This window comes from Bos javanicus, chromosome X, assembly GCF_032452875.1.
Source record: "Bos javanicus breed banteng chromosome X, ARS-OSU_banteng_1.0, whole genome shotgun sequence".
NCBI classification, from domain to species: Eukaryota; Metazoa; Chordata; class Mammalia; order Artiodactyla; family Bovidae; genus Bos; species Bos javanicus.
The window spans coordinates 104,729,418-104,752,883 of record NC_083897.1 but is presented as its reverse complement, the minus strand read 5'-3'; the positions used below and the strand labels follow the sequence as shown (position 1 = coordinate 104,752,883).

General features: G+C 36.8%; 1 protein-coding gene across 4 annotated transcripts in view; it reads left to right on the top strand.

Annotated features, from left to right (window-relative positions):
• USP9X (ubiquitin specific peptidase 9 X-linked) overlaps nucleotides 1-23,466 on the top strand; it is a 116,446-nt gene that overhangs the window by 21,457 nt on the left and 71,523 nt on the right. For all 4 annotated transcript variants that reach the window (XM_061410410.1, XM_061410408.1, XM_061410409.1 and 1 more), the window contains exons 2-6: nucleotides 12,018-12,271; nucleotides 16,166-16,311; nucleotides 18,014-18,093; nucleotides 19,797-19,909; nucleotides 21,079-21,297. In XM_061410410.1, coding sequence (XP_061266394.1) covers nucleotides 12,176-12,271; nucleotides 16,166-16,311; nucleotides 18,014-18,093; nucleotides 19,797-19,909; nucleotides 21,079-21,297 — 654 coding nt within the window. In that variant the 5' untranslated portion in view covers nucleotides 12,018-12,175. The remainder of the gene's footprint in view (nucleotides 1-12,017; nucleotides 12,272-16,165; nucleotides 16,312-18,013; nucleotides 18,094-19,796; nucleotides 19,910-21,078; nucleotides 21,298-23,466) is intronic.

Below are 23,466 nucleotides of genomic sequence, written 5' to 3'. Positions count from 1 at the left end.
CTGGATGGAAGGAAGGCTCCCCACCCAGCTCTTCCCTGCAGTGGGAGCCTCTGCAGCTGAGAGTTGAGGATGATGAGAAATGCTTGCTATCTTCCTCCTCTTAAGGGGAGGGAGGGGTGGGCGGGGGCAGGAGTTGACTGGGAGTTTGGGGGTGAGAGCCTGTGTTCCTCTCTGTACCCACCTGGAATGGGGCTTCTGTCCTGCTGAGCTGGCTCAAAATGCCAGACTCTCTGTTTTTACTGAGTAGATTTTCTTTAGTATTCATTTGCTGTGTACCCTTAGGGTCATTTCTAGAGACTACAGAAGTTTTTTAATGGTTTTTACCAGTTACAGTTGTTTCACTGGCGAGAGTGTCCACAGAACTTCTGATGCCATCATTCCACAAGTCTTTTTTTTTTTTTGCCACACTTACAGCATACAAGGATCTTAGTCCCCCAACCGGGGATCCAGTCAGTCTCCCCTGTGTTGAGGAGGATGGGGGGTGTGTTTAACCACTGAACTGCCAGGGAAGTCCCCCGTAAGTCATTTTTAATTTATTACTCATTGCCTACAGCCACTAAAAAATTCACATTTGAGAATGCTTTCGGAAGGATGCTAGAATTTATTGAAGCTTTTATGTACATATAAAAACCTCTGGTACCCTAATTGTGTACATATGGCTTGACAGATACAGTATGGAGAAGTTTTGAATAAAAAGGACCATTTACTGAGCACTTCTAAATGAATAAATTTCTGTTGCCACAGAGTTTAGAATGAAGGATGCAGTTCTGTTGTGATGACTTCTAGGAAGTACAAGTGGATGTACATAGTGATTTAGTGACAAAAATTAATGGTGTGTGTGTTTAATAGTGATAATAGAATACGGACATTTAGCTTAAGTAATGTTTTTAGATTTAACAGAGATTAATTAGACATCTTCATTTGCATTAGCTTGAGTTATTGATCGAATTTGAAGCTATCTAAAACTAGCATCACACTGGAGGGGTGGGGACTCTTTAATATAGCTGCCTTGACTGGTTTTGTGTATAATTTTATCATAATGTGTGATAAGAATGATGAGTCCTGTTATGATGATAATGGCAGTGCTGGTGGAACTACAGAAAGAAAGGCCTTTACTCTTGAGTGAAGGCTGCATTTTAAAATTGCCAAGGGATATTTAGGTTTATAGTTATGGACATGAAATGGCATTTTCCCATTGAACTATTGTTTTTATAACATCATTTTTGATTATGCCATGTTTCTTAGGAGTACAGCTGTTGTGATTTAGAAGAAAATATTTTGTGATATGTAGCCATTAAAGTGGAGAAGCAATGGCACCCCACTCCAGTACTCTTGCCTGGAAAGTCCCATGGGCAGAGGAGCCTGGTGGGCTGCAGTCCATGGGGTCGCTAAGAGTTGGACACGACTGAGCGACTTAGCTTTCACTTTTCACTTTTCATGCATTGGAGAAGGAATGGCAACCCACTCCAGTGTTCTTGCCTGGAGAATCCCAGGGGCAGGGGAGCCTGGTGGGCTGCCGTCTATGGGGTCGCACAGAGTTGGACATGACTGAAGCGACTTAGCAGCAGCTGCCATTAAAGGTGAATATAGAAGAATACTTAGCATGAGGAAATTATAAATTAGGTGAAAAATCCGGTTTTATCAAATGTGCTTCTGCATCATAAATATTTTGATACTGTATCTTGGAGGTGTGGATATGGTGAGATTAATGGTAGTTTTCTCCCTATTTTCAAGCATTATTCATGCGTGGCCTGGAAGTTAAGACTGTCACCCTGGAACTTGTACTCCCTCAGTTAGAATTCTGGCTCTTCCACTTGACTGCCTCTTCACTCTGCCTCACTTTCTGAGGCTTGTCAACCTGACTGTGATGGTATTGAAATTGAGGAATGAGAGATGGACTTGGAAAAATAAGTTAGGGCTGATTGTGATTGATCTTGAACAGTATTATGTAAAAAGTAGAGAGGTTTTTTCCTCTGAAAACTAAAGGTTTCAGAGACTGAAAATGTTGACATTAATTTAGCAATAATATACTAAAAAGATTGGTAGTGTGGAGACCATCCAGGATGTTAAAATTGGAGTCTAGCCTAGAGTGGTGTGAGTGGGAGTGGAAAAAATAATGTTGGACACGTCATAAAAGGAATTACTAGAACTGAAAAGGGAGAGGGTTTGACTTGTAGTTCACCACCACCACCCCCTCTTTTTTTTGTTTTGAGTGTTTACCTACTGTGTGCCAATGAATTCTTGGAATTCAATGACGAGCAAAGCGCATGCAGCTTCTGCCCTTAGACTTGTTTTTTTTTTTTTTTTTAACTGTTCCTTGAGGCATGTGGGATCTTCGTTCCCCTACCAGGGATCAAACCCGTGCCCCCTACAGTGGACTTTCAGAGCCCTAACCACTCACCGCGGGGAATTGCTGCTTGTGGAGCTTTTCTGTTCTGGTAGGGAGCGAGATCATACACAGGTGCTGTGAAAGAAGAATGCAGTTTCCTCTGAGAGCCTCTGGGAGGAGTACTTGATGGATTCTGAGTGAGGAGAGTTGAGGATTGGTGAATCAGTAATTGGTGGGCCAGACTAAGACCACTTTTGCAAAGGCTCCACAGTCAGCATGAAAAAGTACATTTTGAAGGAACAACAAGAAGGCGAATTGGAGTTAGAACCAGCTTTGGGTAGAGTAGTTGCAAGATGAGCCCAAAGTTGGGTGTTCTAGAGCACACTAAACCATTAGAGAAGTATTTTGGTCTTCATTGGGTCTTTGAGGGTTTTTTAAGCAGGGCCATGATATTTTAGGGTTTGCATTTTAATAAAATTCAGTAGTGATCATTTTTAATGCCAAAAAAAGAGAAACATAATTGGCACAGACAGGCCTGACAATAACCATACTTTTAAGAGAAAAATCAGTCTCATCCTTGCCCCACCCCACCCCGCTCTTAGTTCTCCCTCTTCAAATATGGAAAGAATATCTTTATCTTGGGGGCTGTAGAGAATCTTCATGGTATATAATGGAAGAGCCAACGGCTTTGAGAATCTAAAAAGATGTTAATGCCATCTTGGACAAACTGAAGTTACTTAATCTCTTAGCTTCTGCTTCTGTTTGTTAAATTGGACTGATAATCATGGAATAGGGATCCTGGTGATTAAGTGAGGTTATATAAATAAAGGACCTACTATTGTGCCCCGTACATAAGTGCTCATAACTTGTCTAGAGTAATGTACAAATTAAGATGGAACTGGAAGGGGACCTGTGATACTATGATTGATAATAAGAAATGGTCTTTATCCCAGTTACTGGCGACTGAGCTTTTAAAACTTGGCATTTTCTAAGTGGTGAGGATCTGGAAGGTGTCTGTTGTTAGGTTAATGAAGTGACTTGAAAAGCCCCTAGATCACTGAGGATGGGGGCTGGTTGCCAGGGAAGCCAACCCTATGAATAGTGTTCTCTCTCCCTTCCTGAAGGAAGGGGAGAAAGGCTTAGAGGTCCTTAATGGCCAGTGATTTAATCAGTTGTGCCTAGGTAATGAAGCCTTCCTAAAACCCCAAAAGGATGGGTTTCAGAGAGCTTCCAGTTTGGTGAACCCGTGGAAATATGGGCCAAGTGGTGAGCCCAAAGAGGACATGGAAATTCCATGCCTTTTCTCCATACCTTGCCCTATACCATCTGGCTGTTCCTTAACTTATATCCTTTTACAATAAATAAACCAATAATGTAGTAAGTAAAATGTTTCTTTGATTTCTGTGAGCTGCTCTAGCAAATTAACCCAAGGAGGGAGTCTTTGGAGCCTCCATTCTGTAGCCTGTCGGTCAGAAGCACAGGTGACAACTTGGATTTATGGCTGATATGTGAAGTGGGGGGAGAGTAAATCTTGAGCTGTCTTTCGGGAGATAGTGTCAGAATTGAGTTGAATTGTAGGACATCCAGCTGGTATCGATAATTACTTGGTGTAGGGCAAAAAAACACCCATTGTAAATAATGGGATACAGAATTGTAGAGCCACAGAGAAACTTTGAATGGAATAGAACCAACAACTCCACAAAATAAAAAATCCTTGGATAGTATAAATACTGAAACGTGTTTTGCCTTACCCACTTAGAGTGGCTATGGATCATGGTGTATTGATATAATTGATTGTGAGGTGTGTCACAAATAATAATAATAGGTAGTTAAATAATTAGTTAAATACAGTGACAATGTTTGCAAATGAGTTTATCTAAAAATTAGTCGGGATTATCCCCCAATAATTTTCACTTAACATTTCAATGTTATCTTAGAAGGGATTTTTTAAAAAGCAGAAGTCCAGGTATTGCACAGATAATTAAAAGTACATACTTGTTTTTGATCGTTGTTTGTTTATTTTAATTTTGTGTTCTGTTTCATATACTTTGAGGGTTTTGGCAGTTTTTCTCTGTCCATGGACTTGTGTCAAACCTGTAATACCCCATGTGTGTCATTTCTTATGCTGTAGAAGAACTGCTATGTAGAGAAGGATATTTTTTCTTCCAGACTACAATGCATAAAAAATTTGTTTTTAAACATGTTGAATCTATCATAGCAATAGAAATTCCAGTTTAAGATTCAAAAATATCTAAGTACTCTGGGCTTAAAATAAGCCAATACACTAAAATAGTGGTTATTTTGAAATAAAGCTTAGTACTTAAAAGATGTTTCATATTGACTTATAATAAAGATGAGATGACTTACACATTTTGCAGTTAAATTTTAAACCAACGTGTAAGTTCTTTTCTTTCTGTTATGTACTAGAGTATTAATTGCAAAATAATAGTTTGTCTAGTTAGTTGTAATTACGGTTTTCATTTTGTAGTGATCGGTCAGAGGAGTAAGGTCTAATGCTAGGTATGTATAGCTTGTGTTTCACAGGTATGTCTCTCACCGCTTGAGTCAAGTATTTTAAGAGGAAAACAAGGGTAATAGATGCCAATTAAACATGGAAAGTCACTAGATGAAGAAAGATAATTGAATAATTTTCCCCTTTGGTTTTGATACATAAAACCAGAATAGGTTAAGTTCTCAAGATAATTTCGTGGATGTATATAAGGATGATCTATCAAATTAGTTTCTAATGAACTCATTTTGGTGATCAGTAAATAATTTGTTGGACTTGCCATTGTTGCTTGTTTGTCTCTCAACACATTGTGTAATGTTAGTTCCACAAGAGCAGAGAGATTTGCCAGCTGTGTAATGCCATGTATTTATTCCTTTATGCTTAAAACAATATGTGGCCCACTGTAGATACTCAGCATATATTTCTTAAATGACTAAGCTTTGAGTTTTTATTTTAACGTCCTTTATATTTTAGATGAAAAGAGAAAAATTTAGAAAGAGAAAAGACTCTTTAAGTATAGTAGTATCATATATGTGGAATTGTAGAGACTTTCAGTGTGCTGTATAAAAGAGATACTGGAATGTAGGGAAAGTTTGAGCAGAGATGGGAGAATGTAGAGAAGGTCCTGTAGAGAAGGACCATTCTTTGTTTTGAGGGTTTCTGTGGTATTAAGGCCCTTCCATTTGAAAGCTGCTGTGGGAGAGGGAGAGGGTGGGGAGATTTGGGACAATGGCATTGAAACATGTATAATATCATGTATGAAACGAGTCGCCAGTCCAGGTTCGATGCACGATACTGGATGCTTGGGGCTGGTGCACTGGGACGACCCAGAGGGGGAGGGTATGGGGTGGGAGGAGGGTTCAGGATGGGGAACACAGGTATACCTGTGGCGGATTCATTTCGATATATGGCAAAACTAATACAATATTGTAAAGTTTAAAAATAAAATAAAATTAAAAAAAAAAAGAAATTGAGTCCTACAAAGTTTAAAATAAATACAAATGGTTGATGTTTATGGAATACTAGGTTATTTAGTATAATGGATAACTAAGCTTTATCCAGGTAAACGTGATGCTATTCCCATCTTGGAAGATGCTAAGTTTGAATATAAAAATACTATAGGTTCTAAAGGGACTATCCTTTTCAGCAAAATAACACTAAGGTAAATGGAAAAGGCAGCAGTCTGAGACCTCTCCCCAGATAAAACACCTAATATTGCCATTTTGTATTGCTGAAAATCCAAGATGCATTCTGGTAAAATTCGTATGAAAGGGAGGGAGAACAATGACCCTTGCAGTACTCTTGTTTTTCTGAAATAAAATGTTAAGCTTCAAACTTTACTTTGTACAGTAAATTTTCGCATTGTGATTTGTCGACTTTTAGTGCCCCTACAAGAAGTGGTGGCTATTGTGTCAGATTTTAAATGATTTGAATGATTATTGAGTTGCTCAGTTCTGTGTAGGATACTTTGACTTTGACTTGGTAGAAAGTTTGTTCTAACTCAGCTGCTGCTGCTGCTGCTAAGTCGCTTCAGTCGTGTCCAACTCTGCGACCCCATAGACGGCAGCCCACCAGGCTCCCCCGTCCCTGGGATTCTCCAGGCAAGAACACTGGAGTGGGTTGCCATTTCCTTCTCCAATGCATGAAAGTGAAAAGTGAAAGTGAAGTCGCTCAGTCATGTCTGACTCTTAGCGATCCCATGGATGCAGCCTACCAGGCTCCTCCGCCCATGGGATTTTCCAGGCAAGAGTACTAGAGTGGGTTGCCATTTCCTTCTCCAGTGCATGAAAGTGAAAAGTGAAAGTGAAATCGCTCAGTCATGTCCAACTCTAGCAACCCCATGGATGCAGCCTACCGGGCTCCTCCGCCCATGGGATTTTCCAGGCAAGAGTACTGGAGTGGGGTGCTGTTGCCTTCTCCGTCTAACTCAGCTATGAATGCCTAAATATCTGTGACTTGGAAGATAAGCTCCTTTAGAACCTTGAGAGTACTTCTTGTAATCAAGTAAAGGAGTGTGATAGCAATTCATATCCCATCCACTTGAATTGAATGGGATTTATTAAGAAAGGTACCAGTGTTCCAGGGGATTCCCTGATGGTTCGAATGGTAAAGAATCTGTCTGCAGTGCAGGAGACCCTGGTTCGATCCATGTGTCAGGAAGATCCCCTAGCCATTCCAGTATTCTTGCCTGGGAAATCCCATGGACAGAGGAGCCTGGCGGGTTATAGTCCATGAGGTGGCAAAGAATTGGACATGACTGAGCAACTAACGTTTCACTTAAAAAAAAAAAAAAAAAGGTAAGAAAGTTACCAGTGTTGGAAATTCCCTGGCTGTCAGTGGTTAGGACTCGGCACTCTCACTGCCAGTGACCCAGGTTCGATCCCTGTGGGGAAACTAAAGTCTTGAAAGCCCTGTGGTGTAGCCCCAAAAAAAAAAAAAAAGGAAAGAAAAAGGAGGAAAAAAATAGTGGTGTTATTCTTGGGTAACATAGTTGTAGTATATCTTTGATTTTTTTTCCCCCTCCATTCAGACTTTCCACATTATATTTCAATACATTATTTTCAAATTCTTAGCTCAAATATTCAATAACTCTACACAGTACACTATAGAAAAGGAAGAGAAAATTAAAATTTTTGAGAATTACTGTGTTTGGTATTTATGAAACACTTTTATCAAAATAATTCTCATGACTTTTTTCTCTTTTTGCTGTGCTACATGGCATGTGAGATTTTAGTTCCCCAACCAAGCATCAAACCTCTGTCCCCTGCCTTGGGAGCATGCAGTCTTAACCACAGGACCACGAGGAAAGCCCCTTCATGGCATTTTTGTGGGTAGCACTGTCTGCTTTAAAGACCTGGAAAAGTAGTGACAGTACTTGTTACTGGACTTTAAGATAGGGCAGCTTGTAAGTGGCAGAGGTGGGGTTTTGAGCAAGAGTTATGTTTGAATCCAGAAATTACTTTTAATTGTTCCATTCCTGTGTCCTGTTCTTAATCTCTCAACCTAGCACACTAAGGGAAAAGTATCCAATTCTTATGTGGTGGTAGAGAGATGACTGTTAAAAATAGCAGAATAGAGCAGAGTATATGCTGTGCTGACACCTACTGTGCCTGCCCAGCACAGAAATGTGGAGAAGATGATTTAGTTCTGTGGTCTGAGAGAAAGGTGTTTTATTTGGGGAGAGGTCTCAGACTGCTGCCTTTTCCATTTACCTTAGTGTTATTTTGTTGAAAAGGATAGTCCCTTAGTTATCCACAGAATGCTTTTATCTAGAGTAATTTGTCCTCTGACTTTTTGCCAGATATTTTTGATTTGTCTGTAGATGGAGAGTTACTGAGATGCATATGAATGGAACGATGTTGAGCATAAACAAACAACATGAGAATATAATTTTAAGATGTTTTAAGTTAATGTCCTAATGTTAAAGGAGTACAAAGCAAGAGAGCCGTTTAATATATATATATATATATATAATATATTATTGTGGGAAAAATTCATAATCGATTTTAACCATTATTAAGAATACAGTTCAGTGGCATTAAGTGCATTAACATTGTGCAGCCATCACCACCAACCATCTCCACAACTTTTCAGTCTCCCAAACTGCAACTCTGTACCTCTTGATCAATAATTGCCCGTCACCCCACTTTTCCAACCCCTGGTAACCACCTTTCTACTTTCCTTCTCTGAGTGTAGTTACGTCATATAAGTAGAGTCATGGACCGCTTGCCCCTTTGTGACTGATTTGTTTCATTTAGCATTACGTCCTCTAGGTACATCCAAGTCAGAATTTTCTTCCTTGTTAACGCTAAATACTATTCCATTGTGTGTGTATACCAAATGTTTATCCATCCACCCTTGGGTTTGCTTCCTGGAAATACCTTTTGAAGAGTGATGGCACTGGTTTAATGGACGAAGTAATAAAATTCACTTTAGAGTTATTAACTTATCTGTGTTTTGTTCAAGTCACTTCTTAGAGCCATGGTTTTCTAGTTTACAGGAAAATACCACATTCTATGTAAACTGTAAGGATGTACCTTAAAAATATCATTTTAATTTTGTTGTGCCTCAGGATTTGTTTCCCCCTTTCCAACTTGCCCTACATTTGGGAATAAATAATAGACTTCTTCCCACCCCCCAAGATTGTGACTCCTCACTTTCAGAAGGAGGTGTTTATTTGTGGGGGATACCGTATGATGATAGAAGGGGAAAATGGGGAAACAGTGTCAGATTTCATTTTCTTGGGTTCCAAAGTCAATGTGGATGGTGACTGCAGCCACAAAATTAAAAGACACTTGCTCCTTGGAAGAATAGCAATGACAAATCTAGACAGTATATTAAAAAGCAGAGACATCACTTTGCTGGCAAAAGTCCATATAGTCAAAGCTATGGTTTTTCCAGTAGTCATGTATGGATGTGAGAGTTGGACCATAAAGAAGGCTGAGCACCAAAGAATTGACACTTTGGAACTGTGGTGCTGGAGAAGACTCTAGAGAGTCCCTTGAACTGCAAGGAGATCAAACCAGTCAATCCTAAAGGAAATAACCCTGAATATTCATTGGAAGGACTGATGCTGAAGCTGAAGCTCCAGTACATCAGCTGTCTTTTGCAAAGAGCCAACTCATTGGAAAAGACCCTGATGCTGGGGAAAATTGAGGGCGAGAGGAGAATGGGGCAACATAAAGAGATGGTTGGATGGCATCACCGACTCAGTGGACACGATTTTGAGCAAACTCAGGGAGATAGTGAAGGACAGAGAAGCCTAGTTCGCTTCAGTTCATGGCATCACAGAGTTGGACATGGCTTAGCGACTGAACAACAACCCATCTGACGCTAATGAATCCATCTTGCACTCTTTTGTGAACATTCTCTTCAAGACCCCCACCCCCAAGTTTTCCTTCAGTTCCTGACCTAGAGTCAACTGTTTAGTGGATGTTTTCACTGTTGTTTCAGCGTCAAAAAGTGTACTTGTCACTAATGTGACTACTATCTACTTACTATTGTCTCCCCTCCCCTTTGAAAAGAAGTGGAAAGGAAATCGAAGTTCAGGATTGTAAACGCCAAGGAACCTCAGGTTCAGGAACGGACGTGGGAGTAGTTGCAGCCAGTTGTGGCTAATTCTGAGAAGAGAACAGACAGGGTGAACAGCAACAGTCATTTGACTATCAGCTGTCAATTAGTAGAGCATGGATCAGTGAACCAGACCTTCTTTCCCCTCCAAAGTACGTATTTATAAAGATTTGCATGTAATTTGGGGGGAGTTAATCCTCAAACCTGTCCATAGACCTCAACTGAGGTCTAAGACTTAAAACAGTCTTGATTGCTTAGATACAACTAGATGATGAGAGAGACAATGGAAGAAAGGAAGGGGGAAGCAGAGGCCTTCTTTTTAAGATTTGGGGGGAAAGGGAAGGACGGAAGTTGGTGAATTTTCATCTTGGTAATGAAGATTGAAGCACATTTATAGGCTAAGAGACATCCAGGAAAAGATTGAGGGGGGTGACAATTGAGATATTATTCATTGGGGATCGTGAGTAATGGGATCAAAAGGAAGATATTGGAGCAGGGTTGAAGTAGAGAAGATTGAAGTTGAATCGGTTAGCTGATGTTTTGAGTGGTAAGAAAAAGAATAGTTAAACAATTTGCCAGCCAACCCAAAATGGCTGAAGAAAATGGTAGGTGGGTTTTTTAAATTGTCTGCTGCTGCTGCTGCTAAGTCACTTTAGTCGTGTCCAACTCTGTGACCCCATAGACGGCAGCCACCAGGCTCCCCCATCCCTGGGATTCTCCAGGCAAGAACACTGGAGTGGGTTGCCATTTCCTTCTCCAATGCATGAAAGTGAAAAGTGAAAGTGAAGTTGCTCAGTCGTGTCCGACTCTTAGCGACCCCATGGACTGCAACCCACCAGGCTCCTCCGCCCATGGGATTTTCCAGGCAAGAGTACTGGAGTGGGGTGCCATTGCCTTCTCCGTTTTAATTGTCTACTTCACATAAAACTTTTTTGTAATGTAGGTTGATAAAAAAGGAAAGCAAAAGTGAGAGAGAGGCTGTTCAACCATGTTACCTTTTGTTTTTCCACTTTACGTATTAAAGATTTTTCCGTTTTTAGCCTCACCAGTGCTCGATATTATCAGTCTTAAACTTTTTATTATTCCAGTTTGATAAGTGAAAGGAAATCTTCTTAGAACCCCATCTGTGGGTTAAGTGATTATATTTAAGCTTGAGGCAAACATGGAGTAAATGGAAATGTGGTTTCCTTAAAACTAAATTACCTGTAAATCAATCAGTTGAGGCTCTCATTCTTGGGGCATATTAGAATCAGTTAGGGGGGAGGTATTTTTAAAAGTACTGATGCCTAGGCTTAACTCCAAAGTATTGTAATTTATTCATTCTGAAGAGGGGTTTAGACATCAGTGTTTTTAAAAGCACCTTGGATGATTTTACTCTGCAGCCAAGAATACAGAATTGAGGGTTTGGTGGTCTTCCTCTATACAGCTTTGCTGCTCAGGTAGCAAAGAATTCCATTGTTAAACAGTTCGGGTCCGGAGCCCTGCTGTGGCTCTGGGGGTGCCTGTGGCCAAAACCTTCCCAAAAAGGAAAAGTCAAGGTCATTTGACAAAACAGGTTGTATTGGAGGAGTAGGATACAGTTTGAACCCTCTCCAAAGAAAAAGTCCCCCAAAGTTTTAAAGTTTCTGTTGAAACCACTTGTACATTTGTTTAGAAACCATTTTAATACCCATGTACCAGTGATAAATGTTAGTTGTGCAGTTCTTCCTGAAATATTTTTAATAATCAGATTTTATTACTTGGTTTATATCTTAAATATGTTTGTGAGATTGTGTATATTCAAGGCATTAGCAAATTGAAGACAGTTTTTGCCACTCCATAATTGAATTGAAATAACAGCCAAATAAATAACCTTGATAATGTCTTTGGAATCCCAGGAGGAAACTGAAATATTATGAGGCTGTACTGGTATGTTTTCTTGATGTAACTACTGATGTACTATTATCAGTTTATTTAAATATAGTATTAATGAAACTAACTTTTCACTTTGTCCTCTCTTTTATATAGCCACCTTCTCCTGACTAGATTCACTGGTAATACTGAATTTGAACAATTCCTTAATGTTTTTTATGTCTAAAACAAATGTGCTTTTTTTTCTTTTACTTGTAGGTTATGCAATGGTCTCTGCAAGATGGTTTATTCTTGAATTGGAGCTTTTTAAGACTGACAAATGCTGGTACTTCATCTTCTATAAGTGGACTATAATTTCTTTTTTCAAGACAACTACATAAGCAGACAAAATTGCAAAGATCTGCCCTGTGTCGAGTATGACAGCCACGACTCGTGGCTCTCCAGTAGGAGGGAATGACAGCCAGGGCCAGGCTCCTGATGGACAGTCTCAGCCCGCCCTCCAACAGAATCAGGTAGGAAGTTTAATAGTTAAAGCTATGTTGGTGTATCTGTTACGGGTACAGATATCCCATGTTCTAAATAACTAAATATCCCATGTTCTGAATAATTAGGAGCATATTCTGAATAATTTGTGAAGTAACATAAAGCTGTTATTAAGAAAAATAAACGTGTGTCTTACACAGTAACAAGAATCTCAAATGCTGTATAGGTGGTGATGCTTGGGTATGTAGCCCCCTTTTTCCCTCTGGTGTCTTATTCTATCAGTAATCATTAAAGTTAAGCCCTTTGTCGGTTCCAGAACAAAGCATTAAATCATTTGATGTAGCCTGTGGTGAGCGTATGGGCTCAAGTCATGTTGCTTGTGTTCACATTTGAGCTTTGCACCATGCGATGCTAGCTTTATGACTCTGGGTAAATTATATGACCTTTTAAGCCTCAGTTTTTCTGCTGTAAAAAGATAACAATACTGTAACTACTTCATGGGATCATTAATAGGATCAAATGAAATAATATTTTCTTAGAGCTTAAAATAGATTTGGGTATCAAGAGTTTATGCTGACCTCAAAACTCAGAGGGTAATATTCTTTTTCTGTTCTATGGATGAATTTGTGTAAGATTTCAGTTATTTCTGCATTAATAATTTCACCAGTAAAATCGAAACAATCTGGCCTGGGGCTTTATTTGTGGAAAGGATATAACTGCAGATCCAATTTTTTTTTAATAGGGGGATTTTCTGATTTGTGTGTGTGTGTGACTTTTGGTAATATATTTTCTCAAGGAATTTGTCCACTGCATCTAGATTGTCAAATTTATTGAAGCAAGACTGTTTATAATATCCTTTTTTATCTTTTTAATGTCTTAGAATCTGTAGTAACATCTCCTTTTTCATCCCTGATACTGCTAATTTGTGTTCTCTCTCCTGATTACCCTTTCCTAAAGGATTTACCAATTTCATCAAACCTTCCCTCAAACCAATTTTTGGCTTTAACTATCTCCCCCCTTCCTACTTGTATGCTTTTAACCCTTATTTCATGTTCCCTTTTACTTCTTTTGCATTTGAATTGCCGTTCTTTTTCTCACTTCTTGAAATGGGAGTTTAAAGAATTAATTTTCAGCTTTCTATTGTACATACTTTTATACCAGGAAATATTAAACTGAATAAGACAAACATTAAAACTTGTAACGCAGCTCAGACAGAGCTTAGAGGTGAATTTGTCACTGCGGGGCATGCACGTGAATCACAAACTTGCTTACAGTTGGTGCATGTTTCTGTAGAATTCTGTATGGGTTAGTGTTAGGCAAAAGTTACTGTAGAGTACTTATATCTGTCATTTGAGGATAACTTTTTATTGTCTAGCTATTATAGGTTATTCTCTCTATTGACAAGAATGATAGGAAAGAGTCGCACGTGTGTGCGCGCGCTCATACGCGTCCTCTTTCCCTCCCTCCTTCCCCCACTTTCATCCTCTCCCTCTGTCATTTTAGAGAAGTGAGCAAGTCAGGTTTTAATAAATGTCAATTTTATTCCTTTTCCTCTCCAGTTCCCACTTTTAGGACATGTAATACTTAAGTATATGGTCACAGGTCTTGGACACAGTTAAGTCTTTCCTATGTCATAAATTTGTTAGTCAGTACTCGTGTTTCTTTAAACATAGTCAGTTTGTGGTAGATGCCAGAGATTTATATTTTTAAACCAGGAGCTTGTAGGTGGATTTCCAGTGTCTATTGCCCTCTCTTTTCTGTTTCATACCTGCACCATGCACAGACTCCTAAATCATTCGCCAGTGTTTGTGGTTTGCATGGCTTTAGGTAGAAATTAAATCTTACTCTTATCTTAAGGTATATACTAAGAGCTCTTGGGTTTGTGATCTTCAACTTAATATTATGCATCTGCCTTATGTCCTCTTACTTTAAATAGCTCTTTACATTTTTGGAGATGATAATTTAAAAAGGAACAAACAAATTGCATTCTTCCCTTTTTTTGGCCTCGTGGCTTGTGGGATCTTAGTTCCCCAACCAGGGATTGAACCTGGGCCCTTGGCAGTGAGAGCACGGAGTCCTGACCACTGGATCGCCAGGGAATTCCCACAAATATATTCATAACCGTCTGTAGTATCCCTTTTTCGCTTTCTTATCCTCTGCTTTTTAATGTTAGGATTCTAGTTATTTCAAAAGGTTTAGCACTTAATGGACCTGGAAGAAGCAACCATAGCACTAATCACTGCCCACCTTATGGCTTACCTTGAATATATTTTTTTCATATGGCATAAAGGGAATTTCTAAAATTAATCAGATTTTTCACTTAATATATAGTAATTTTTAAAAGGGTTCCCACAGGAGAGAATTTTAAGCTCTACTAAAGCTCAGTGATAAATGAAGCAGCCTTGGGAAAGGCCCTATGAGATGAACACTCTTGGGAGATATTTATGGGAGGGTGCAGACTTTCTGGAATGGAATTTGGTAATATATATGTCAGCAGCCCTAAAAGAAATAATTTTTACCGTTGTTGTACTAATTATATTCCCAGGGTCCTGTCCTAAGGAAAAATTGAAAATTTTTATGTAAAAGATTTATATATAAAAGTATAATTTTATCTTAGCAGTAAAAATTGCAGAATGCTAAATGTCCCTTAATTTTGTTTAATTGATTGAATGCAATGTCCATATGGCCATTAATTAGCTCTTTAAAAAAGATTATTAGTGATGTGGGAAAATACTTAAATGGAAAAAGACACAAACTTAAGCAAGTATTATCCTAATTTTAGTGAAAATTTATACATATATATGGACAGGATTTGTGGGGGTCACAGAACAAAAATTGCAGGAAATAATTGAAAATGTCTCTGGTGCTTTGGTGTACTATTATGGGTATCTTAATTGTTATTTTTGTCTTTACAATTTCTGTGAGCATATCTATAATACATATATACCAGAGGAAATGGGGGAGGCTTTTTAAAAATTAATGAAGCAGACTTCCTAAGTTACATACTTAAAATGCAAATATTTCTGTTGGGCTTCTAAAACTTGAATTCTGTTGTGTAGTTTTTTTGCCTTGAAACTAGCCCTTTAGCACCTACATAGTGTTCATCATCTTAAGTAAAGATTTGCTGTTTTCTTGCAAATTGGCTCTATGAGTTCATGTATAAAGTTTGTAACTAGAATATAGTACACCCACCTGTCTTCAGTACAAGCATTTATTTACGCATCTGTTCAGTGAGTGCTAATAAAATGATAAGGAATGGGACCTTCTCTAAAAGGGCCATCAACCTACAGTGGGTAGAAAATTCCACACAAACACACAAAAATCAGCTCAAAATTTAGACTAGTTTCAATTAAGAGAAAAATACTATCTGCTTTCAAAATTAATAAGGGTTATAAAAGTTCATTCACTTAGTTGTAGAAATACTGTGCACAACTAAAGTATGGAGGGGGGAAAAAAAGAAGCACCAACAGTGAAGAGTAAAGTTAGCCTTATTAGTTGAAGATGAAGTCAGAGACTTTTTAATCTGTAAAATGTGTGCAGTAATTTGTATCATGAACGGCTCATATATGGGAAATGTAAGTGGAGAAGCAGTACACATGGTAGATAAGAACTCAGACTTTAGAATTAGACCTGGATTTGAATCCTGACCACAGAATTGGAGCTGTGTGACCTTGGGCTAATTACGTATTGTCCGAGGTTTTGTTTTTTTAATCTATTAAGTGGAAGAATACTTCCTTAGGCTGTTGAGGATTAAATGAATTTATGTTCATGTGTAGTAGCACACGGACTACCTGATACATCATAAACTTACAATGACCATATCTTTAAAAATTTAAATTATTGCCCCCAATCTGTTTTGGTGTTTGAATTATTAGATGTACGTTTGTTATAGAAACTTAAATCTGGAATATCTAATCTTTAAGACCTCATCGCCTGATTCCTCCAATGAAAATTCCCCGGCAACTCCTCCAGATGAGCAAGGTCAAGGTGATGCCCCATCACAGCTTGAAGATGAGGAGCCTGCATTTCCACATACTGACCTGGCAAAGTTGGATGACATGATCAATAGGTGAGTTGATTTTGTCTTGTTTTTTTGATGTATGTCATACACAGGGAAAACAAGATTTTCATAGTGTATTTTCATATTATGAAAATATAGTATATTTTCATAGTACTAATCAGCATAGTGATTAGTACTAAGAAAAGAGCAAGAGTGGATAGAATATCACAGTTAACCATGTTGCCTCTTTAAAGACCCTTAACATCTTAGTCATTGCCAAGTATTTTGCAACCTGTGGTTCTTAATGGATTTAAAAATGAAAGGAAGTAACAGTGTCAATAAAGTGTTAAGATTAATGATGATCACTCTAGCTGGTGTATTACTGAAGTAGAACCATATGTGTGATTTCCCTTTTTTCTTATTGGTGAATGGGTTACTGGATGACTTGAATACTTTTTGCATGGCCCTAAGGTAAACCAGGTCATAAGGAGATTGAATTCCTCAGAGCCTGCCCCTTGTCAACTGATTAGCTGGAGGCATTTAAGCATCTCACCCATTTGTTTCTCCTGATCTTCATCTCTAAGGAGTAGTTCAGTATATACATTTTTTCATATTCATAATACAAACATTCACCTCCACCCCCCACCCACCCCCACGCTTTATTTGGAATAAGACTCAGAGAGTGAAAGTTTAAGCTTGTGTGTACGGGAAGGAAAATATGTAAAAAGAAGATAAGGGAAGAGTGTGTTAGGGACCCTCCCCCCCACCCCCACCCCCACCCCCACCCCCATTGGTCTGTGGTCTTACACCAGGCTGTAAGCTCAACAAGTGAGTCCTAGGGAGGTGTGACACATCCCCTCAAAAGAAAAGGAAGACACACACTTATAGGGACTTACTTGCTTTACTAAATTTACTTTTTAAAAACATTCTGATTACATAACTAATATAATGTAAGTACACATTGTTAAACATAGAAATATATTATGTCAGTAAGGTTCACTATAATTTCCTTGTTAGGTACACACCTCCCAACCAAAACTTAACCACTAGCAATAAGGTTTTCATTTTTCCAGGTTATCTTTGTGTTTATTATCATAAGCACTGCTTTCTCTAGAAATAATGGAATTCTTACTATATTACTGAAATGTTTTCCTCATTTCATTTATCTTAATTTTCCTATTAATATGTATTTAATTCATTGTTTTTAGAGATATATTTGAAAGAACACATTAAATGTATATAATGAATTAGTCAAGCAAGCAAACAATTGTATAAAGTTGTAATGTCCCTGACCATTCTCTATAACAGAGGTACAATAGCAAAAAGTTGTATTTTGCTATTCAATTTTTGTCTGGTGGTTGCTCACTCAAGGACAAAATTGCATGTTAGCAAATCTGGTGGGGAAGAGAAACATAAAATGATTTTTATGTAAATGAGCACTTTCGTATGAACTCTAACAGTAGATATCCATTTAAGTGATATATGATTATTATAGTAGTTTTATATCTAAGTTATTAAAATAATTTATTCCCCCTTCTCTCATTGCTATATTTTTTTCTTGATAGTTCCTTAAAAATTTTTTTGTTTGTAGAGACAACAGATGACACTTAGTCAAACAAAGCAGATAGTCTGCCAACTTTGTGGTTTTAATATTTTAGTGTCATTTTAATATTTTCATGGTGAGGTAAGTAACTGTAATTAGTAACTCATTTATAGTGCCTCTTTCAGTGTTCAACCAATAAACATCTTTTTATATTATTAAAACTCTTAGGCCTCGATGGGTGGTTCCAGTTTTGCCAAAAGGGGAATTAGAAGTGCTTTTAGAAGCTGCTATTGACCTTAGTAAAAAAGGTAAGTTTAAATGGTATTAGGCTTTGCGTATAATGTATCCTACTAGAAAATAGTTTCACTTCATGCCTGAATACTTTTTCTGTATATTCTTAGATAAGAACATTTAGCTAAGTTTTCTTGCTATGCTTAAGATTTATACCTGGAGCAAGCGTTCATATCCTTTGGACAACCTTCAAGGATGTTTGTGAACTCTCAGAAGTTATACATGAAATTTGTATATATTCATGTTTAAACTGTCCAGCTTATGTGTTATTTTTTAATACATAGAAAGGTTTGAATTTCCTCTAAAAGAAAAAAAAGACTTGAAAGATGAGATACTGGTTTTTTCCTTAATAACCCGTTTTTTTTAAAACTATGTTTTTATTCTTGTCTAGAAGTAAAAGCTTAATTTTGGAATTAATTTTTTTCAATGATTGGTTCTTAAGGTGCAACTGAATTTTCTTAGCAAAGGGCTACTATTATAATATGTACATATTTTTAAGGCTTAGAGATTAAAGTAAACAGCAGTAACATTTTAGTTTCTGAAATTGCGTAGCCATGGATATGTTCTCATTATCAGTTGAAATTAATTATTACAAAAATTGTCTTTGGTACTTTGCTTAAGTCTGTCTCATTCCAAGCAAGGGTAAAATTTCCTTTGTCTTAATTACCCGCCTTCATTTAAAGAATGTGTCTTTACACCTTATTAATCTTATAAAACCAATCTAATGAGTTATGAAAATGCATTATCAGATTACCATTGTTTTTCTACTACTCAAATTTCTTTTGTTCATTTACACATTTATTCATCCGTTCAGCAAATTTTTTGAAGACTTCTGTCCTAGGCATGTTTTAAGTCCTAACTGTACAGTGATAGGCAAAAACACACAATGGTTATTTCATTTAATATCATTGCCATTCACGGGACATGCAGTCTCTACCCCTCCCACCCCCCCATATTTTTTTAGGACCCATGGTTTATTTTAATTTTAGACAAGGTTCAGATTTTTTAAAAGTACAGTACTAGGTTTAAATGTCATGTCTTTTGTACAACCAAAATCAGATACTTTATATACAAATTGAATGGGTTTTCATTTTGTCGTCGAGAGTTAAAGATTTTGTGTGTGTGACTGGGGACATGTAGCACTATTGCCTTTCTGAAATCAGATGGAATTAAAGACATAAACAGATGTTGAGCCAGTAAAAGAGACTAATAATGAAGATGAAAATTTATCTTTAATTGATGAAGCTCTTCTTTAGAATAATATAATAGTATTTGTCAAATGGATAATTTACAACCAGAATGAGATTTTAAAAATAGTTGAGAAACATCATTTTTTGTTTTTTTTGTTTTAAAGTTTATTGTCAATAAAATACTGTAAAGTATTTAAATCTCCTATCACATTGTTCTCATAACCATTTTGTTTTTAATGTTGGGCCACTGTCATAATTAGAAATATTTTCAGTTCATCTTAGTATTACTTGGCTTAATGTACTTTTATACTGTTAAGTATTTTTGAAATTCATTGATGGTGGTTTTTATTTTTCAATCTGTTACTTTTTTGACCTCTTAGATAATGCTTTGAATTTTTTTCTGAAACTAGTCTGCAATTGTTAGCTGTTACTGAATATTTTACAGTTACTACTTTTTATCATGTAATTGGACATTGTAAGACAATTAGAGAAATAATTTGTTTACATTAATTTTTCTCTCCTTCTCTTAGGCCTTGATGTTAAAAGTGAAGCATGTCAGCGATTTTTTCGAGATGGGCTAACAATATCTTTCACGAAAATCCTTACAGACGAGGCAGTGAGTGGCTGGAAGTTTGAGATTCATGTGAGTCTTTTATTTTTAAAATCTGACTTATATAGTCATGATTTATATATATATATTTGGTTACATATTTGATCATTACTTGAATTAAAGGATTTTTTAAAATGAGAAATTTTATAATTTCTGTTGAAGAAGCATGATCATTTAGAACGTGAGTTTTCAAGTTAGAAAACATAGGTTTAATCTGTTTCCTTATTTCTCGAGTGCCTTGTGATTTTTGAGATGCCACCATATTTCATTGAAAATATGACATGTTGTGAAATGCACCATTTACTCATTTTATGTACCACTAAGGAAGGAAAACGCCCAAGATGGGGAACCTATTATCTGGCACACAAAGGGTCAATGCAGAGAAGTAAACTTTACGTACAAAAAGAGACACCAAAGAAACCTGCGCATTTCAACTTTGGCGCCTGGTGGAGGCGGAGAAAATCTCTTGAAATTTTAAACCACAAGCCAATATTCAGTAGTGGTCTCAGGTTTATATGATGTATGATTATATGATACAACCAAATTCCAGAGATCTTAAAAAGTGAAAAAAAATGTGCATTTTTAGATTGAAGTACCGTAATTACTACAAGTTTCTGTTTTTTGTTTATTATAGGGAAATATGGTTACAAATTGTGAGTTTTTGAGTATGAAATGGAAGCTTTGGGAGTAGTACCAGACTTTTGCATTGAGGCTTAGATAGCAAACCTACTCCATCTTGGATATTTCTACATTGCTTAGATTTTAGAGTTGTTGCCTCCAGTTTAAAAATTGCAAGGAGGAAGCAGTGGTAATGTGCATCTTGTCTGGGGACACAGAACAGTGCCTACTTCATTTTGTAAGCCATTGCAAATGGTTCTTGAAAGTAGATACTATATAATTTATAAAGTAAATGCTAATTGCTTTTTTAAATTTATTTTTAACTGAAGGATAATTGCTTTACAATATTGTGTTGGTTTCTGCCATAGGTACACATGTCCCCTCCCTCTTGAACCTCTCTCTCACCTCCCTAATTTCTTTTTTGATATATCAATTTGATCCCAATATTAGTAAAGTTAAACATAACTCAGATGATCAGTATCGAACAACTGAAGGATAATTGTTAAAATATAATTAATTAAGATTGGAAGATATTTCTGTTCGGAATTCTTTATCTCATTAATTACCTTCCTTTTATATAACAGAGGTGTATTATCAACAATACTCATCGCCTGGTGGAACTATGTGTGGCCAAGTTGTCCCAAGATTGGTTTCCACTTCTAGAACTTCTCTCCATGGCCTTAAATCCTCATTGCAAATTCCATATCTACAATGGTACACGTCCATGTGAATCCGTTTCCTCAAATGTTCAGTTGCCTGAAGATGAACTCTTTGCTCGTTCTCCAGACCCTCGATCGCCAAAAGTGTGTTGATTTGTTGTTTTCAAAGTTAAATGTTACAGTTGTTCTGCTCTGCTACAGAACTTTAAATGATCTTAACCTCCTGGTAGCATGGGGTAGAGTTATTTCATATAGCTTTTGCATTGTTATTATTATTTTTTAATATAAAAATATTTTTGGCTTTCTCTGTATAGTTAGTCCAATTGTCTTTTGCCCAGTCTCTTGGGAAATAGTCATAATTTGGGTTAGTATGGAACAGAACATGTTTTTCCTTTTCAGTAAGGGTGGAGTAGATTATTTCTTTGAGGCCTGTCTAATGTGTCATAAAACAATATAAAATACAAATGAAAGCAAAATAGCAAAGCTGACAAATATCAATTAAAAATGTAAAAGTCCTCCAGTGTAAATTTTCTATACCAGCATAAATATAATGTACGTTTAAAAATGAGTGCCTAACTATATTCTAATAAATATTAAATAATTAACCATATATAGTTTTTAAATTTTAGAATTTAAGACATTTTTTAAATTTGACCTTATTTTTTTTTTTAAACAGGAAAATTTGAATTTAAAATATTTGGTTTATTCTGTTGAAAGTGGAAGTCATCAAAGTATATTGATTATATTGAGCTAAGATTTTCTGATTTTTCCTTAGATTCATATTGTTGCCGCTTCAGGCTTGTTTTTGAGTAAATCAGTATTTAAATAATGACAATCTCCAAAATATACCTGTATTTTTTTTTTTAATTAATTTTTTGCTCTATAGTCAACAATAATCTGCAAGAGTCTCAGAGGGGACAACTTGATTTAGGATGGCTTCGAGTTGAAGATTTTTTTATGTATCTTTCTTTATGTAGCTTTTTTTGAGTATTACTAGTTTTTGAGTATTTCTAATTGCTTAAATCTATATTGCAACTAAAAACATATGAGATTAACTTTAGACTGATTTTTACTTTGTGCACATATATATAATATGCTATATATATTTAATAACTGTTGAGTATATCAGCCTAATAGTCCCATTCTGGTTACTGGAGAAATAAAAATACATTACATAATAAGTATGTACTTTCTTTGAATTGCTGAATGCCAGAAGGGACCTGGTGAATTAAACGCTCAGATTTTTCATTGTTTTCGTTTAGCCTTTTAAGGCCAAATAAAAAGGAAAATATTATAATGAACTTACATAGAAATATGGTAGTTGATTTATTTGAGAATTTAATTGATTTAGAGTCTCATAAAAACCATATCAAAACTGCCATAGTGTTTCTTTAAAGCATTATCTAATACTTGGCATTTTCCCTGTGTCCTGAACATTGTTTTTTGTTTTTAAATAGTTGTAGAAATGACTTTTGCTTAAGACCTAATATAGAAAGTGCCCCTTCCTCCCCACCCCCACCCCCCTTTGTTTTTCTTCCCTTAGGGACTTCCAAAATGTAGCCTTTTAGAAGGCAAGGAATAGAAAGCTGTTCTAGGTACATGAGTTTTTAAATACACTTGATTCTTTTATCTATATAAGCTATTGACTTGTTTTTAATTTTACCTATGCTATGCTATGCTAAGTCGCTTCAGTCGTGTCCGACTCTGTGCGACCCCATAGACGGCAGCCCACCAGGCTCCCCGTCCCTGGGATTCTCCAGGCAAGAACACTGGAGTGGGTTGCCATTTCCTTCTCCAGTGCATGAAAGTGAAAAGTGAAAGTGAAGTCGCTCAGTGTCCGACTCTTAGCGACCCCATGGATTGCAGCCTAACAGGCTCCTCCATCCATGGGATTTTCCAGGCAAGGGTACTGGAGTGGGATGCCATTGCCTTCTCCGAATTTTACCTATAGGCGTGCTTTTAACTACACAAACTGTTGCCTATCCCAGCTACATTGTACTTGTTGTCTCTTAGGGAAGAGGTTGAAAGGTAATTGATACTATATTGCATTGTGGTACCTCTAACATGAGAACTGGGAATATTCACAAGTCAGAACAAAGCATCATCCAGCATGTTCTAATTAAGAGCAACAAACAGAATACCAGGAATTCATTTTTAATGGATAGGTCACTCTTGGGCTTTAAGATTATTGTGTTTCAAGGGTATTTATGGTTATTCACAGCTACAACAAAAAATAAATTTCAAACGGTATCTTAGGTTACCAAATAATCTTTCTTTTTTTAAAGTCTTTTTACCCTCTTAAATTTTTAAAAA